Genomic DNA, 18,486 nt, shown 5'->3' on the forward strand with positions numbered 1-18,486 from the left:
ATGTGTCTGGAGTTTGATTACAGTGGCTAGAGGCCTTGGCACATCCATTCTCTCTCTCTCTCCCCCTTTCTCTCTCATTAATAAACAAATAATAAAATAATTTAAAAAGAAAAACAAACTCAAAAGAAAATAACTGTGTTGTTGAAACCCCCACTTATCCTAATATATGTTTATATTGTATAAGAACATTGTGACTGAAAGTTTATTAACATAAAACAAAAGGAAATTCTGAAACAAATGAGTGTAACCTCAAGAGATCTGAGGCCACCTCACCGCTGAAAGCCAAAATGCCAAGGTGTGGCAAAGAAAATGAAATCAATGTTCTGAAATTCTTATAAATTATTTACCTTAGCTTTTTCTTTCACTTCTTTCTTTTCCTTCTCTTTTTTGGCTTTCTTTGGCTTCTTTTCCGTATCTGATTGCTTTTTCTTTTTGTTCTTTTCCTCTTCCTCTTGGCTGGCAATGATGTCATCAATAACCTAGGTGGGGGAAGCACAAAATATCATTGTGCCGAATAGACCTCTGTCAGTTCAACTGGCTTGTCTGTGAGAAGAACTTGTGCCTGTAGGACAGCCCTGCTCTGGGCCCTGGCAGCCTCCAGGCACCTACCTAGAGCTGGGTTTGTTGGAGAGAGGAGCTGTCCTTATCTCAAGAGAGACAGAGAGAGAGAGCAGGGACTTCTGAGTCCAGTTCCCTCCCTAGCTCAGGTGATCTGGCTTTGAGAGGTGTGTAAATACTAGGAGAGGAGTGTGAGCAGTATGATAGGTGTGTGAGCTCTTGAAGAGGCATGTAAGCACTAGGAGAGGTGTGTAAGCTCCAGGACAGGTGTGAGCTCAAGGAGGGCAATGGCAACCTCAGCCAGTCTGTAGCCTGGTGTGCAGGCCTCGTAATGCATGGTGAAGATGCTGACAGTGACAACTGTTCTCCTCATAACTCCCCCTTCTCATGACAGATCATATTTCTTGGAGCTTGTTTCTTTTACCTAAGATTGAATCTACATTCCCACAGTGACAAACAGCCACTTAATTCTCCTAAGTTCAAAAAACCTGGTTAAATATTAACTTTTGCAAAAACATTACCTTTCTCACATAGGACTGGCATTACTGTAAAATCAGTATGGATTTATAAAAAAAAAAAAGTCATAGAATTCAGTTTAATACTGTACCATCACTTGTTGCCAATGAGAGCTATGCATTCTGGGAGACACCAAGATGAAGTTGCCAGGCCTTGTCATATCATGGAGAATGGCCACACAACCTGTCCGCACCTGAGCGTCTTGGGCTTACGCATGAACAGTGATCACTATTCACCATACACGGGATGGGTCAGCTGCTGTATGACAGGTGGGAGATCTGGGAAGAGAGATGTGCAGTGACTTGGCCAAGCACGCGTGTCTTGTTCTTGGCTGACCCAGGGCTAGAACGGGGACTGCCCGAGATGAGTTTCAGAAGTGGCAAGATGTAGGGTGTAGGGAAAATGGTATGACTTATTGAGATGCAGAGTTAAAGACCACTCTCTAACAGTTTTAGGAACCTACATGCATAGTTTGAGTACAAAGAAATGCCAGGGAATAGCAACCTTCAAATACAATACTGTGGTTACCTCCAAAGACAGAGCAAGGTATATAGTTGGGCAGATAAGACCTGTTTATTTATAGGATATTATTCCAATTCATCTTCCTGGAGGCAGTCACCTTGATTCTGCCTTGTTAGCAATTTCCTGAAGTGCTGAAATTAATTTTATAGAAGTATATTTTTCTTAGAATCTTAATTTAAATGTTAGCAGTATTAGAAGCAACTTAACCACTGTATCACTTTCCCGTTACTATAACAAATACATGAACAGAGTTAAAAACAGAAAAGGTTTATTTTGACTGATAGCATGGTTGGTTGGACTCTTGCCTTTTGTGTGTAGAGAGGCATGGAGGCTGGACACAGGCATATACACACACAGACATACATGCACACACGTCCCAGAGTGTCACTCCAGTGACCTGCCTCCTGAGGGTTCCACCACTTCTAACAGGCCACAAACTGGGGGCTAAGCCTTTCAGGGACATTGGAGGAAAGCACAGCCGTCATGGGTGATGGTGGACGTTCTGGTAGCAGCTGGTCTAAAGCAAGACTGAAAGCAAGGCTACAGTCACACTCACGGGAGCTCATGAGCCTCCTACGATGCAGACATTGGGTTTCTTGAGAGTGGACTGCAGCTACCACAGGCTTCCTTCCTTCCATCTCAGTCTTCCTTTTTCATCCTTGGCCTGGATGATTTCAAATCGTGCATCTTCAAGGTCGCTCATTCTCTCATTCCTTGATCATGTGGGCGGTTAAGGCTCTCTCGGTCCTTTTAGCTCCAGCCACTGTATCCTTCAATAACAATATATTTTGAAGCTTTCCACTCTATTTAGTCTTTTATTCTTTCACCCTCATCTTACCGTTCCCTCCATCAGTATAGAGTTTGTATCATTTTATAATTCACGGAGCTCACTTAGAGTGGTGATTTTGAATTCTCTGTTGAGCAGCTCGTGGGCCTCCAGTTCTGTGCGCCAGTTACTGGGATTTCCACGTCCCTCTGCTGAGACTCCGGGATGCTGATAGTTATGCAAAGGTGTCTGCATCGAAGAAGCCATCCGCTCTTCCTGCCTGGACGGTGAGGACTTCTGGTAAGGATAGACCTTCACCTACCTGGATGTGGGGAGTTTGAAGTATGCTGGTATTTGGTCTGCTGGAGCAGGCGTTAAGTGTTGGGACATGTGCTGGCTCCAAACTGGGAGAGGAGGGGCTGTTCAACCTCATCTGGTGAGAGCCTGTGCTGCCAGCATCTTCATGGCCCTGGTGACAAGAGCTGTGGGAGGTTCAGTGGCTGGATGGGGTGCTGGTCCTCCACCCTGCCTTGGGATCTTATGGCTAAGGCCAGGGCACATAGCAGTGGAAACCGGAGCCAGTGGTGCACACACCCACTGCTCTCCGGAAGCCAGCTGAAGGATAGGTGTGGCAGGCTTATACACACCAGTGAGGATGGGGTTAGAGGCAGGGGCTGTGGCTGACTGGGCACGCAGGTTGGATGGAACGCCAGCAGCCTGTACTACATGATTCCAGGCTGGAGGCTGCGGTACAGAGCCGGTCACTTGTGTGTAGGGAGTAGCTGAGGTGTGAGTGCGTTTGCAAGTATGCAGGCTAGCTTGATGTGTGAGCACAATGGGGGGGGCGGGTAACGCACAGAGCTGTGGGTAAGGGTCCGCTGCTTGTGCTCCACCGTCTGTGGGGCTCAGGCTAGCAGCATCTCATGACCTGGCTGTGGAGGTCAACCTTGGGTGTGAGCAGCGGGTGGGCCGGACTTTAATGGCCACCGGGACCGTTTGCAGGCATGCGTGTAGGAGCTGATCTGGGTTCAGGGCCAGAGCATCCCTGAGCATGTTGCAAGTGTAGGAGAGGGCTGTTTGTCCACACTCACTGTCACAGGATGTGGCATTCACAGTCACATGGGTGGATCTGGGGAGGAGGGCTGGAGGCTGTGAAGGTAAAGGGAATACAGGATGCTGGGGGCTGAGCTGGTGGGTGTCTGCAGTCTCTCACTAGGGCTGTTACTGCTGCTGCGGAGAAATCACACACCATCACTTTGCTGAGGCGCCAGTGCACCTGAGGGATAATTCCTCAAAGTGAACTGCTGGGCACCCCTGAAAGCCAGTCCTGGGTTGGGCACTGTACACTTCCATGGGCAATGCCAGAGAGGACGGCCTTCCTGTGCTCACTGCCATAGTGTGTGTAGATCACATGGCTGAAAACTGATATGTCACTGTCCTTGTCTTGGTTTTGCTGAGAAGCCAATATTGAATTAATTTTGCTCATACTTTGTAACCACAGTCAATCTTTCCAACATCAGTTGTGCACTGCATTGTCCATTAGGACAGCCATCAGTTTTTTGGCTCGAAGGCCAAATCTGGATTCCTGCCTGATTTCCTTTATTAAATATAATTTTATTGAAGCATATTTTATGTATTAAGTATTCACCCATTCCAAGCTCATAATATTATAATTTTTTCTGCAAATTCATCAAGTTTTGTGCAGCCATCATCATCAGTTTGAGGGCATTTCTGTCAGCCCAGTAAAGATCATCCCCTCAAGTCCTTTAATGCTAAATCATTCTTCTCTCCCTTCTCCCTTCCTTCCCAGATAGGTGCTAACCTGTCTCAGTCTCTGTGGACTTACTTGTGTGGTTAGTTCACATAACTGGGACATGTGGCCGTTTACTGTGTCTAGATATTTTCATTAGGCTTAATGTTTCTCAGGTCCATCCACACTGTCTCATGTCTCCTTTGTTTCCTCCTTTCCTCACTGACTAAGATTCCAGTACAGAGACATGCCACGTTTCGCCTATCTGTTCAGTCATGGTGGATAATGTAGGGTGTGTCACAGTTTGAGTAGATGAATACTTTCACAAGTGGTCCTGAAGAGTAATGCTGTTATGAATACTGGTGAACAACTTTTTACGTACACACATGTTTCCACTAGTCTTGGGCCGATTCTTAACAGGGGAGCTTGTACGTCATTGGGTAAATTTGTGTTTAACCCGATTTGAATGCATGAGCATTCCTGCATACATCTTCCCTTCAATACACGAGGGCTCCCTTCTCTCCAGTTCTCAGCCTGTGTTTTTGGCTATACTTTCTCCAGTGACTGTGAAGCAATATCAAGGGTTAAATTTTCACTCCCTAATGAATATGATGCTGAGTATTTAAATATAACTAATAAACATTTGAAATAAACATACATAATTTGCACATGTTAGCTTGTATGTGGTTACATGCATGTTCATGTGCATGCATGCAGCAGCAGGCGCATTCAAGCCTTGGTGTATGTGTGTGGATCAGAGAACAAGTCCGAATGTCGATCCACATCTTCCTCCTCATTTGAGCCAAGGTCTCTTTTCATTTATTGCTGCACATATCAGGCTATATGGTAAGCTTCAAGGGCTTCTCCGGGCTCTGCCTCCCATCTCACAGTATATGCGCTGAGATTACAGATAGGGGTTACTACGTCTGGATATTCATGGGCTCTGGAGATTCAAGCTCAGGCTGTCACTCAAACTCATAGCAGTCCTCTTTTCTGTCTCACAGGCATGTGCCCATAAGAAGGAAGGGACACTTTCACCCTCATATTCTATATTTTCACTTCTGAGTAAGGCAAAGGAGATTTACTGAACCAAGGAGAAAGCTCCTAGAAACCAGGAAGGAATTGGGAACTAGAGTTCCTTGTTATGAGTTCTTAGACTCATTAACAAAGCATTTAAAAACAGACTCAAGGACACTAGAGGCTCATTTTTTAAAATTTTTATTTATTTAAGAGCAACAGAGAGAGAGACAGAGAGAAAGAGGCAGAGAGCGAGAGAGAGAATGGGTGTGCCAGGGCTTCCAGCCACTGCAAACAAACTCTGGACACGTGCACCCCCTTGTGCATCTGGCTAAAGTGGGCCCTGGGGAATCGAGCCTCGAACCAGGGTCCTTAGGCTTCACAGGCAAGCGCTTAACTGCCAAGCCATCTCTCCAGCCCTAGAGGGTCATTTTAATGGAGTCTCTTAGCTGTTCCTATTTCTTACTTTGGGCAAAGTTTTCCCCAGCCTTTTGCCATTTTTGCTTGCATTGTTTTGTCGTCAAGATAAAATGGCAGTGTGTTCCAAGCAGGCACATTCACAAGCAGCTTCTCCAGTCTACTGCTTGCCATTTTCATTTCCTTGATGCTGGTTCTGCATTGTCAGAGTTTTGTACTTTGATTAAATTCAGCTAACCCATGATTTTAACGAGCATTTCTCTTGCTTGTTTGAGGCTGATCATCTCATATGTTGAGCCTCTTCTGTGTTTCAAATCCATCAGGTTTCTTTTATGAGAACCATTGCTTCACATCTCTGGGTGTTTTTGATTTTGATCTTCCTCTTGTTGAGTTTCATTGAGTTTTTTCATGTATTAGAAAAATAACCTTTTGTCTGTGATGTTCCCACTGCAAGTGGTGATCCAGGTGAGTTGCCTGCACCTGCGCGCTCCTCAGGGTCATTGTCCCCTTGAGGATTTGACCAGCTGTTTATTGTGGACTTACAGGTCTGCACCATGGTTAGTAAGCTCTTTCCCAGTCCGGAGCTTGGCTCAGCGAATGCAGCACTTTCCACACAAGCGTGAGGACCTGAATGCAGACCTCCAGCACCCTCGCCAGTGTTAGCTGTACGTGGCGGCCCCCCTGTCATCCCGGCCCTCAGGAAGCTCACCCCCAGCACGGACTGGCTAGCTAGACTAGCTGAACTGGTGAGCTCCGCGCCCAAAGACAGACCCTGCTTCCATGGATAAGGTGGAGAGTAAAGCAGACACCCGATGTCACCCTCTGGTTTCCTCACGCACCCCCACACATGTGGCCACAGGCATACAAACACACGCACACACGCAGACAGACAGACAGACACACACACACACACACACACACACACACACACACACACGCTGTTTCCCATTCCGAGGTCATGGCATGTCCCTTTCCTGGCTTTATCTACTACTTTTTTGTTTCTGTTTGGCATTACACTTAACCCCATGGTCCACTTGGAGCATTCTGCAGTGTGGTACAAAGGAGATGGGGACATAGTTTCTTCTTTTGCAGGTGACAACCTATTCTGATACCATTTGTTTCCTTCTCCCCACTCACACACTGGGGATTGCAAGTTTCCATGTGGATATGGTTCTATTTCTTGAGTTCCTGTTCTTTTCCGTTACGGCTTCCTTTTCGCTGCTGTCCCACATCGTTAAGCTCCCGAGGAGTTGCATTTTCGGGCTGGCAGGGCTAGCTCTCCTTCTCCCTCACTGTCCTTTGTTGCTTGTTTCCTACCAAAACTCAGGGCGGCCAGCCCCACGCTCCCTTGCACTCCTGACTGCCCAGTGCAATGTGCAAGCCACTGACAGAGCTGGCTTGTATAATGCTGGATATTCCCACCCATGGTCAGGCACGGTCCTCTTCTTTGCTTGTGTCCCTCCCACATGTTCTAGACTTTTCTTCTCACAGAATGTATATCTACCACTGAATTTATTCCAGGATATTGTATCTTTGTCATGTTTTCTATTCAAAGGAGATTCTTTTTAAAAATATTTTATTTAGGGCTGGAGAGATGGCTTAGTGGTTAAGCACTTGCCTGTGAAGCCTAAGGACCCTGGTTCAAGGCTCCATTCCCCAGGACCCACGTTAGCCAGATGCACAAGGGGGCGCACGCGTCTGGAGTTCGTTTGCAGTGGCTGGAGGCCCTGGCATGCCCACTCTCCCCCCCCACGTTGCTCTCAAATAAATAAATAAAAATAAACAAAAAACATTTTATTTATTTATTTGAGATAGAGAGAAAGGAAGAGGCAGATAGAGAGAAAAAGAGAAGGGGCACTCCAGGGCCTCTAGCCGCTGCAAACGAATTCCAGATACATGTACCCCCTTGTGCATCTGGCTTACATGGCTCCTGGGGAATCAAACTGGGGTCCTGAGGCTTCACAGGCAAATGCCCTAACCACTAAGCCATGTCCCCAGGCCCTCAAAGTAGATTTTTATTATATTTTCTAGCCAACTGAAGTTTCTATCCATCCTGATTTTGTTGGAACCATTGTACTTCTCACATTGTTTACCTCAGCCTCTAGTTCTCGTCTCTGTTCTGAACAGGACACAGTGGCAATAAGCAGTCAGTCACCTGTGTCTTCCATTCCACTTCCGGTTCTGTGGGCTCTTTTTTTCATGTCTAATAGTGCGGTGCCATTCATGTGGGGCAGTGTTTAACAGCAGTGTTGATAAGGAACATTCTTTTGTTTTGCCTGCCAGTAGTGGAACTGTTTCTTCTGAGTTTGATTAAGCATGAGACTGGGCTTTGAGCTAAGACAGAAACATCTTGTCTTGTTGAAGAAGGGTCTGTCTATTTCCATTTTTACTGGGTTGTACTGTTGTTCAGCACCAGGAGTGGAGCTTTGTTGGGAAATGCTTGATCAGAGCTCACAGTGATTAGAACACATTCTTCCCTTCAGAGCACTTCCTGCGCAGCGTGCTCATGCACAACCTCCACGCAAACCATCCTTGCATTCTGAGGCAACAGCTACTTGATTGTGGAACTTTGTCATTCATGGTGCTGGCAGTGTGACTGTGCAGCTGTTTCATTTAAATTGTTTGCACCAATATTCATACAGAGGATTGACTTACAGTTTTATTTGTATTGAGTATTTTGGGAGGCAGTGTCAATGTCATGCCTACTTCATGAAAAGTATTTGTGTAGCTTTCATGCCCCAGGAACATGAGTTTACCTGCTCAATTACATCGTTGTAAGAGCTGTGGTTGCTTCTCCATCTCCTCATTCCACTCCAGCAGCTGCTGCAGCCAGTCTCCACCACTTCTTGTGCAGTAGTGACTTCACCAAGATGTTGTGAGAGCTTCCATGTGCCCCATCACGTCCCCATGTTTCTGTGCACCCCTATCTGATGGCCTGTGGGCTCAGGCAAGGAGGTGTGGCTCCATCCCCACTTACGAGTGGGCAAGCCCAGGCTGCGGCCCCAGAGGGCAGTGGAATGTGCTCGTGACCACAGGGCTCTTTCCCCTTCAGTCGTCTGTCTTTCAGCATTAAGCTTCCCCGTGGTCCCCTTCACTTTATCGGAATGTGTTAACCAGATGACCTGGCTTTGTTTTAAGTTTGACTAGAAGGTCCCTCCCTTTTTAATGTTTCTTGTGGACAACTTAGACATTCCACCAACATTCTTAATCCTGTAATCACTACTTTCTAAACTATGGTGAGCATGTTTGGCTCCTTGCCCTGGTCTGCCTTTCAAGACACTGCTTGTTTCTGAAGACTCAGCCTCAGGCTAAGTCCTAAACACCCAAAACAGTGAAATAATAGCACTTTAGAGTGACTGTCCCTCAGGGAAGGGCCTGCTGCTGCCAAATAACAGGGTATGAAGTGCTTCTGGGGTCCAGGAGAGAGACAGAAGTGATCTGGAGAGTGGAGGGAAAATTCTGGGAGTGAGGCTGGCTCCTGGAGAGAAGTGGAAGAAGAGCACATGAGGCTGAAGAAGAACCCTACACATGACCTTACCGCTCACAGGGCACACAGGGACCCTGGGAGGCCGGCTGCAGTCAGTGGTAAGGCCTAAAACCTTGACCTTCCCTAAAGGAAGGCTGCACACTGCTCCATGTACTTGATTCCTTGTTAAAGAATACTAGAGGGGGCTAAAGACATGGCTCAGCAGTTAAAAGCACTTGCTTGAAAGCCTGATGACCTCGGCTCAACCCTCCAGTTCCCACATAAAGCCATATGCACAAAGGGTGCATGCACCTGGAGTTCGTTTACAGCGGCAGGAAGCCCTGGTGCACCCATTGTCTTCCTCTCTTTCTGTCTGTCTGCCTCTCCCTCTCTGTCATAAATCAGTAAATAAATACAAATACTAGAGGGTTGATAGAGTATTTGCCTAGCATGCCTGAAGACCTGGGTTTGATTCCAGCACTGTACAAACTGGGCGGGGGGAGGGCAGAAGGATTGAAGCACACTATAACACTATAATCCCATCTCTCTGGAGGTAGAGGCATGAGGAAAAGGAGTTCAAGGTTGTCCTTGGCTACATCATGAATTCAAAGCAAGCTTAGGCTATGTGAGATCCTGTTTCATGAATACACACACACACACACACACACACACACACACACACACACACACACGGGATCCCCACCAATGAAATAAACAAGGCAGGTATGACCAGCTTTCAGCACCACAGCAGGGGCACGGGGCAGGGGAGCAGCAAGCCATAATGCTAGGGCCAGGCACACGCAGCCTCCTATCACCTACACACTGTCGTACAGCGTCTCATGCTGTCACACTAGAGCTGAGCAACGAAGGTAGACAATGTCTTCTCCACAGCCTGAAATACTATCTTTTTTGTTTTTGACCCTGTGTGGAGAAAACCTGTTGGCCATTGATCTATCCAACCATTAGCGACGCTGAAGAGTAGCTTTTCTGTCCGGGCGTGGTGGCACATGCCTTTAATCCCAGCACTCGGGAGGCAGAGGTAGGAGGATTGCTGTGAGTTCGAGGCCACCCTGAGACTCCATAGTGAATTCCAGGTCAGCCTGGACTAGAGTGAGACCCTACCTCGAAAAACAAAAAAAAAAACAAAACAAAAAAACAAAACAAACAAACAAAAAAGAGTAGCTTTTCTGACATGCATGGAAAGTTGTTATTATCCTAGCTTTAAAACATTTCGAGTTGAATAAGTAAAGAAATAATAGTAAAATTGCTTTTTATTGAAAGGTCTTGGCTAGCAATTTAGAAAAAAAATGTTTAAAAATTTTCACTCATTTTTTTCTTTTAAATATTTATTTATTTATTTATTTATTTATTTATTTTTATTTGCAATGGGATAGAGGACAGAGGGCATACCAGGGCCTCTTGCTGCTGCAAACAAACTCCAGATGCATGTGCCACTTTACCTGGGTGCTGGGGAACTGAACTTGGGCTGGCAGACTTTTCAAGCAAGAGCTGTAACTGCTGAGCCATTTCTACCCCAACCTCCTGCCCTTTTGATATGCTTGCTACTGCGTTATTCAGATGTTGTTTCTTGTTCCCTTAGAACTCTTTAAATGGGAACAACTCTCTTTAGCGGCAGGCACACTGCCGATATTTCCTCAGTATGTCATGTGACTTTGACTTCATTTATGTTTCTCTTTTTCCATTTGGGTTTTATGTAGTCAGTTCTTTTTTTGCGATTTCTGCCTATGGTGACATACTTCTTAAGTTAGCCCCTATCCCCCTGACTGTCAAGTGTCTGAACAATTAATTTCTTCTGGTAATTGGTGGTCTAATATTTTACATGTCCATTTTTGATGCATATAGAATGTATTTTGCATGCTAAGGGAGGTCAAGGAGCCACTGACCTTTGCCAAATACAGAGCTGGACAAGTCTTCCCCTACTGAATCATCCTCACTTCCACGACATGTCATCATTATTGCTGGCCTCCAACATGCAGGAATTGGCTTCTGCACATGGTTCTAAGTCCGTCTGCATGTGTCTGAATTTCAGTGTCACAACTCGTTAACTGAATTTTCTCGACTGCATGCTCTTTGCCAGGTTCATGTGCTCAAGCTTAGCATATACCAGACACAGGATGTTTGTTCAGTACATGTGTGATTCTTTTTGTTTCTATTATGTGTCTAGACTTTTTTCTTTCTATGGTATTTTAGCTGCTTTTAAATAGTTTGATTTTATCTATGACACAAATTCATCATCACTACAATTCAGTTACAAAAACTTTCTGGGTATTTCAGGAGAAATTTGAAAATAAATTTGCCCTTCAAACACCCATGTTGATTTTGGTTCAAATTACATCAAAGGCATGGATAATGCAATGATGATGTGTTTGCAGACTTTGTTGAGATTCAGAGAAATGACCAATCAATCTATTTGATCAAACGTTTTACCATCTTTAGCAAAGTTTAGTCAAGATAATTTGTACAATTGTTTAATCTATCAGTACAACTTCATACTGTTCATTATATTTTCTAGGTAGATTTGAACATGACAGTGAAATGACCATGTGAAAAATATACCCTCTTTTCTATTTTTTTAAAATATTACTATGTTTATTAGAGTTGTCAAGGAAACATTGATAGTTCTGACAGAGGGCATCATAGAGCTAGGGGTAGCATACCATACAAAGGCACTGGGATGGGCGAGGCCCGAGTCATGGAGGAACAGGGGAGCGGACGGCTGACGCCGGGGAAGGAGGTGAGTCAAGAGGGCCAGAGTGCTAGTGTACCCCTGGCGCAAGCTGCTCAGGATCTAACGCCTGTGGTGGTTTGATCCGGGGTCTCCCATAAACTTAGGTGTTCTGAATGCTAGGTTCCCAGCTGATAGAAATCTGGGAATTAACGTCTCCTGGAGGCAGTGTACAGTTGGGGGCGGGCTTACGGATATTATCGCCAGTGTTCCCTTGCCAGTGTTTGGCACACTCTCCTGTTGCTATCGTCCAGGGGGTGACGTCCACCCTCTGCTCTTGCCATCCTTTTTCCTTGCCATGGTGGAGCTTCCCCTCGAGCCTGTAAGCCAAAATAAACCTCTTTTTCCCACATGCTGCTCTTGGATGGGTGATTTCTGCCAGCAATGCGAACCTGACTGCAACACTTCCCAAGGAAATGAGCTTCATGTGTTAACACATGAAGACCAGACAGGAAAAAGGTAAAATTGTTTTGGAATAAGTTGGCAAGAATGTAGGCCGAGAGACTCCACGGGGCATGTCCATGCAAATAAGTGTAGGAAAATGACTAAGACCTAGGGACACTGTGGACCCGTGAACCTTTTTCTTTCCATGTGTGCATGCGTATGTGTGACATGCATGTGTGTATGTGTGGGGCACATGTGTGTGCATATGCACAAAGAGCCCAGAGCCTGACGTCAGGGGCGTTTGTTAATTGCTCTCCACCTGAGACTAACTGACACAGGGCCTCTTACTGATCCCAGAGCTTGTGGATTCGGCTAAACAAAGCTAAGCAGGGATCCAGTGTCTCAGCTTCCAGAACGCTGCCATTCTAGGCGCACGCTACCATGCTGAGCATTCATGTGGGAGCTGGGGATCTGAATTCAGGTCTTCATGCTTACATGCCCAGTACTTACATACTGAGCCAGCTCTCCAGTCCCATGAACCCATTAACTTTAAAGTCAAAAGAAATGCAATTACGATAAATTTACATTTTATTTGTCAAGCATTCCTGTACCTGTTCTGGGGTCTTGCTGCTAAAAATAATGGCTGAGCCTCCATCTTCAACATTGGGGTAGTCAGGAAAAGCACCGGTCAAATTCCTAGGGCGGGAAAGGAGGTAAGTTTAAGCAGAAGCAAGCCCGGTCTGGTAGATACCCTAGTCACCAACCCAGTTATGTTTACATCAGCGAGTGACAGCTCTCAAGGGCTGGGATCCCTGTGGATCCAGGGTGGGAGGGAGCTCTGGGGAGGGGCAGATTAGCAGTGACAGGCAGTAGCAGGCCCCCTGCCTCGGGGGGCTCATCAGTCTGAGATGAATGTCTCAAGACAGACTGTACTTTTCTTCCTTTTTTAATACTGAGATGCTCTGTGCTTTAGTTACTATGAAGACAGGAGCACAAATCATTTCTTCCTATTTAAAATTTAGGATAAACATAGGATTTTGAAACTAAACAGAAGGGTGGAGTTGTGCAAATTACCCATCTAGTATGTGTCTGAATTACACATGTGTGCTTTAGGTTTTAGGAAATTTGAGGCTGCGTGTTTGGTGGGGTCCAAAGTGCACTTTTTCTGCAAGCACGTGATTTCCACACTGAGAAAGCAGGCGCTGGGTTTAGTGTTGAGAACTCTCCAAGGGCTACGTGGGGAATATTTCTCAGAGAGACTGACTCTGATCTTCATGTAGGAAAGCAGACGACCTGTCAAGTTAGTTCATTAATTCTCAGGAGTGCAGAATCTAAGACTTGGAGCAGATGACCATATTTAACAGTAATTCTCAACCTTTTGGCCTCCAGGTACCTTTTACACTCCTAATAATTTTTGAGGATTTCTAAGTGCTTCTGTTTAATGGCTACTGATCTTCACTGTACGAGGAGCTAAAGCTTGAAATTCTTAAACATGTATCTTAATTCATTTAAAAATAGGGTTATTTTTAAATGCCATCAGATGGTGGCATATGTATCATGTTTATAAATAATGCAATTCCCAATGCCAAAAATTAATCTTTTCAAGTCTGTTTGATGTTAGGTTTAAAGGATATTTTGGGATCTCTGCTCAGCTTCTGTATTCTAGTCTGCTGCAAGATGTTGTTTTGCTTAAAAATTGGGAAGAGAATCTGGCCCCCCCGTGTGTAGGTGAGGGGTACTTCAATCACCTTTTAGACAGCCTTGACTGCTCGGCTTTGTTCCTAACTACACTGGCCATTCCACTGTGTGACTTTATTCTCAAACTTTAAAAGATTTTTATTTATTTTATTTATTTATTTGAGAGTGACAGAGAAAGAGGCAGATAGAGAGTGAGAGAGAGAATGGGTGCGCCAGGGCTTCCAGCCACTGCAAACGAACTCCAGATGCATGCGCCCCCTTGTGCATCTGGCTAACATGGGTCCTGGGGAATTGAGCCTTGAACCGGGGTCCTTAGGCTTCACGTGCAAGCACTTAACCACTACACCATCTCTCCAGCCCTCAAACTTTAAAGCTTGATTATTCTTAGGACTCTCAACAAACTTAATGACAGAAAATAATCCAATTTATATAAACCATTTGGAACATGTGACCTTTTAAAAAAGATTATTTATTTATTTATGAGAGAAAGAGAGAGAGAGAGAGAGAGAGAGAGAGAGAGAGAGAGAGAGAGAGAGAGAGAGAATGGGTACACCAGGGCCTCTAGCCACTGCAAATGAACTCCAGATGCATGTGCCACCATGTGCACCTGGTTTATGTGGGACCTGGAGAATTGAACCTGGGTGCTTAGGTTTCACAGGCATGTGCCTTAACTGCTAAGCCATTGCTCCAAACTTGAACATGTGACTCTTAATTATATTAACTTTCTTTGTGGGTGTATGTGTGCATTTGAGTGTGTGCAGAGACATGTATGTACATGGAGCCACATATATATGTGTGTTGAAGTCAGAGGACAACCTCGGGTGCTGTTCCTCAGGCACTGTCCTTGTCTTATTTATTGTGACAGGGTCTCTCACTGGCCAGAAACTTGCCAAGTAGAATGTCTGGCCAGTGGTCCTAAGAACCTGCCTGTTTCCTCCTCCTGCGCCCTGGGGTTACATATGCATACCACGATGCCTGGCATTGAAAAAATATTTTGTATTTATTTATTTGCAAGGAGAGAGAGAAAGAGAGAAAGACAGAGAGTATGAATGAATGAATATGGGTGTGCCTGAGCCTCCAGCTGCTGGAAACAAACTTCAGACACATGTGCTACTTTGTGCATCTGGCTTTACATGGGCACTGGGGAATTGAACCCAGGCTGTCAAACTTTGCAAGCAAGTGCCTTAGCTGCTGAGCCATCTTTCCAGCCCCATGCCTGGCTTTTTAAAGTGTGTTCTGGGAACCAGACTCAGGTCTTCATACTTTCAAGGCAAATACTTTCCTGATTGAGCTATCTTCCCAGGCCAGAATACATCAATTTTCATAGTGAGATTTAATATTAAAATTTCATAGTACCTTTGCAAAATAATATTAAAGACATTTATTTTAATAGATAAATGGACATACTGGCTATTCTTAGTCATGTTGGTTTATAGAGTCATAAGCTGAATCTTAGGACCACTGCTCTTAGGTTTAAAATATATGTAAAATTGTGTTTCTAGAAAAAGACAGTGTTCTCTGGTAATTCCTGACCACACACACGTGTGTAAGCACACACACTGTTCCCTTCCAGTGCTCACTCGGTCCTATCTGTCCCCCCACCCTGGTGGTGGCTAGGGCACTCCCTGACTCAGCGGGTGGGTATCCCAGGGTGCCCTGGGCACACTGGTGGGATCTCTCCCAGAGCCCTTCCCTTGCAGTGCTCATCACTAAGCTCATGTTGAAGACACATTCCCTAGATTCCCTCTCCTCGACTGTCAGGCATTCAGTGGGCTGTGGCCCCTCAGGATTGATCCTTATCCATCCCACAAGCACCCGTCATTCTCCACTCGAGCTTTTCCAGTAAGGCACCAGTGATGTCCCGTGCGTGCATGGTGTCCGGTGTTCTACTGCGGGAGCTGCAAGGGAGATGCTGGCGACCAGGGAAGAAAGAACAGCCAGTATTATTTTGGCTCCCACGGTGTCTCTGGCACCAGCAGCTGGGGCCTGACAACCGTGACTGCAGGTGATGCCGCCTGGGGGGGTTCCAAAGGGAACCGAAGACCCCAGATTACATGGTGTCCGATGAAGGCACTTTTGATTCATGGTGGGAAGCGGAGCATCTGTCTGTTGGAATCCGACGCTTCTGACCCTGCCCCCGTACGGCGCCCCTGCACTGTTCATTGCCGTGGATCGCGCCGCGCCCTGCAGCCCCCACCTCTTTAATGAAGCCAGGAGTTGTCGGCATCCACCCCGGCTGGTCTTTCCAGGTGTGCTGGGCTGACCCTCACTCAGGACCCCAGGATTCATATGTGGAAGTTCTAACTGCCAGTACCTCAGGATGTAATTGCTGGAAAGAAGGTTCTTGTGCACGTGATCATTTGAAGTCACACACTGTGGGGTGGACCCTGATCCAGCAGCACTGTGTCCTTATCAAGACGGGAACTTGAGACATGGGCAGGAAGGCACAGAGGCAAACCAGCAAGAGTCACGGGGGGAGATGGCTGTCTGCAACCTGAGGAGAGGGGTCTGGAACGGGCTCTGCTTCTCAACTCCCAGAAGAACCAGTGTGCTGACATCTTGGGCTTCCTTCCCAATGCCACAGCAGTACATTTCTGCTGTCTGGCCACCCAGGCGTAGGGTTTGGTTAGGGTGGCCCCAGCACCCTAGTACACAGCTTATGGCCTCCATTCGTGTACTGTCTTCTGAGAGGGGCTCACCAAGAGGTTGCTACTGCTGGAGAACAGAACCTTTTTCTGGACCCAGCCTTCCCCTTGCTTTCTCCTCTCCTCCCTCATTCACCCCTTCTCTGCCTCCTATGGAGACAGCTCACGTAGGCATTGGGGACTGGCATGGTACTTGAGCTCCCCACAGCCTTCCTGTTGCCTCCATGCGTCTCTCCTCCTCCCACTGACACCATCCTGCCCAGTCCTCTTCACAGGGTCCTTTGCAGCCCTTTAACTGCAACACTGGAGGCTCAGCGCTTGCTCTTGGGACCCCTCTCACGACTGCTTGCCGCACGCTCACTCGTGTGGTGCCACGCCACCCAAACTCAGTTCTGTCTCTGGCTCCCACTTCTCCCCAGCTGCAGGCTCAGGCTCTACTGCCCACCTGGCACTTGGAACCACAGAATCATCTCAGACCTCAGCATCCAAAACTCAACCCTTCTTCTCATGGCTCTGACCCAACCCTCCTCCTCTCTGCAGGCAGTGGATGCTCCAGAATCTGGAGTATTCTTTGGCCCATTTCTTCCACATTTATGCAAATGCTTTGGAACCACTTCCCTATTGTATCTCCAGGGTGGTCACTCCATGTCACTGCACGGGCTTGGGACATTGCCACCAGGCACCTGCTCACGAGACAAGCGGGTCTGCTCCCATTCCTTGGGTCCTAACCCACAGAGAGTAGCCAAGTCTGTTCAAAAATAAGACGTATTAGGCTGGGGAGATGGCTCAGGCAGTGAAGGGCTTGTTGTGCTGGTATAAAAGGAGCTTAGTCTGATGGTCATAACCCATGTAAAAATGCCGCGCGTAGTGGCTCTCACTTGTAATATTAGCACTGGGGAGAGGCAGGAAGCTCTGTGGGGCTTGCTGCTAGGTAGTCAAGCCTAAGTGGGGAGCTCCAGGTTCAGTGAGAGACCCTGTTTTGAAGGAGTTGTCCTCTGGCCTCCACATTCTCCCTCTCTCTCTCTCTCTCTCTCTCTCTCACACACACACACACCCCTCTCACACATGAATATGCATACACATATTTACATATCCACCCAAAAGGAAAACAATTCATATGTATCTTTTCCTTGCTCAGAGGTCATCAGTTCTGACATGGAGTGTCGCCCTGGAGATACAATGAGGTGGATCCAAAATAACCCTTTGCCCACGTCCCGGTCCATGTGGGAGAGGCCAGTGTGTGTGAAGTCAGGCTGGCACCTCCCAAGTTACAGCGGCTTCCCTGGCACAGCACTGTGACATGGCCAGTGGCCTCCCTGCCTCAGTCTCCCTCCTGCTCTGACCCCCGCTGCTTCCCATTCCATGGCCAATTCCCGCAATTACCTTAAGGTTTGCTCAATTGTCACAGTGTCACACAGGTCCTCCCTAGCCACCCTGGATGAATCACAGAATCATTTCCCCTCATTCCACAACCAGAGCTCTGGCAGAGTGGGCGTGGGATGCCAAAGAGGGAATGCTAAACTGTGTTTGGGCCATTACTCTGGTTTCTCTGTGCAGTCATAGATGCAAGGATCTTTTTTACTTAAACTTTAAGATAAAATCATCTGATCTGCACACTTACATGTTCTGTATGCTGCCACTGCATTTGCACATAATTATTTAATTTCCATTGTGAACAATTATATAATTCACTGTGCATAACTGAAATTACATTGTGCATGACTCACTTAAATCCCAGCGTTTCCTCAATTATAACGCCAACGCCACTTGACTATCTGAACCGGCCTCATCTTGATGACCGACAGTATGCTACACAGTCATGTCATCCTGTCCTGATCTCTGCCCTGCTTTTTTTTTCTTTACCCTCAAATTGTGGCAACAAGAAGGGTGGAGGAGGTGCTCCAGCCGGGCAGCCAAACCCCCAGGTGGAACAAGCGATGCGGAAAATGGAACTCACCCCATGGTGGCATGAAAAATAACTGCCCTTTTGCACAGGCGCAG

General features: G+C 46.5%; 1 protein-coding gene across 1 annotated transcript in view; it reads right to left on the reverse strand.

Annotated features, from left to right (window-relative positions):
• The window catches only part of Iqca1 (IQ motif containing with AAA domain 1), a 164,603-nt gene that overhangs the window by 88,777 nt on the left and 57,340 nt on the right, over nucleotides 1-18,486 (reverse strand). The window contains exons 7-8 of the mRNA XM_004662272.2: nucleotides 12,754-12,838; nucleotides 348-479 (exon numbers count right to left, since the gene is read on the reverse strand). Of these exons, the coding sequence (XP_004662329.2) occupies nucleotides 348-479; nucleotides 12,754-12,838 (217 nt within the window). The remainder of the gene's footprint in view (nucleotides 1-347; nucleotides 480-12,753; nucleotides 12,839-18,486) is intronic.

Source organism: Jaculus jaculus, chromosome 4 (assembly GCF_020740685.1).
Source record: "Jaculus jaculus isolate mJacJac1 chromosome 4, mJacJac1.mat.Y.cur, whole genome shotgun sequence".
NCBI lineage: Eukaryota > Metazoa > Chordata > Mammalia > Rodentia > Dipodidae > Jaculus > Jaculus jaculus.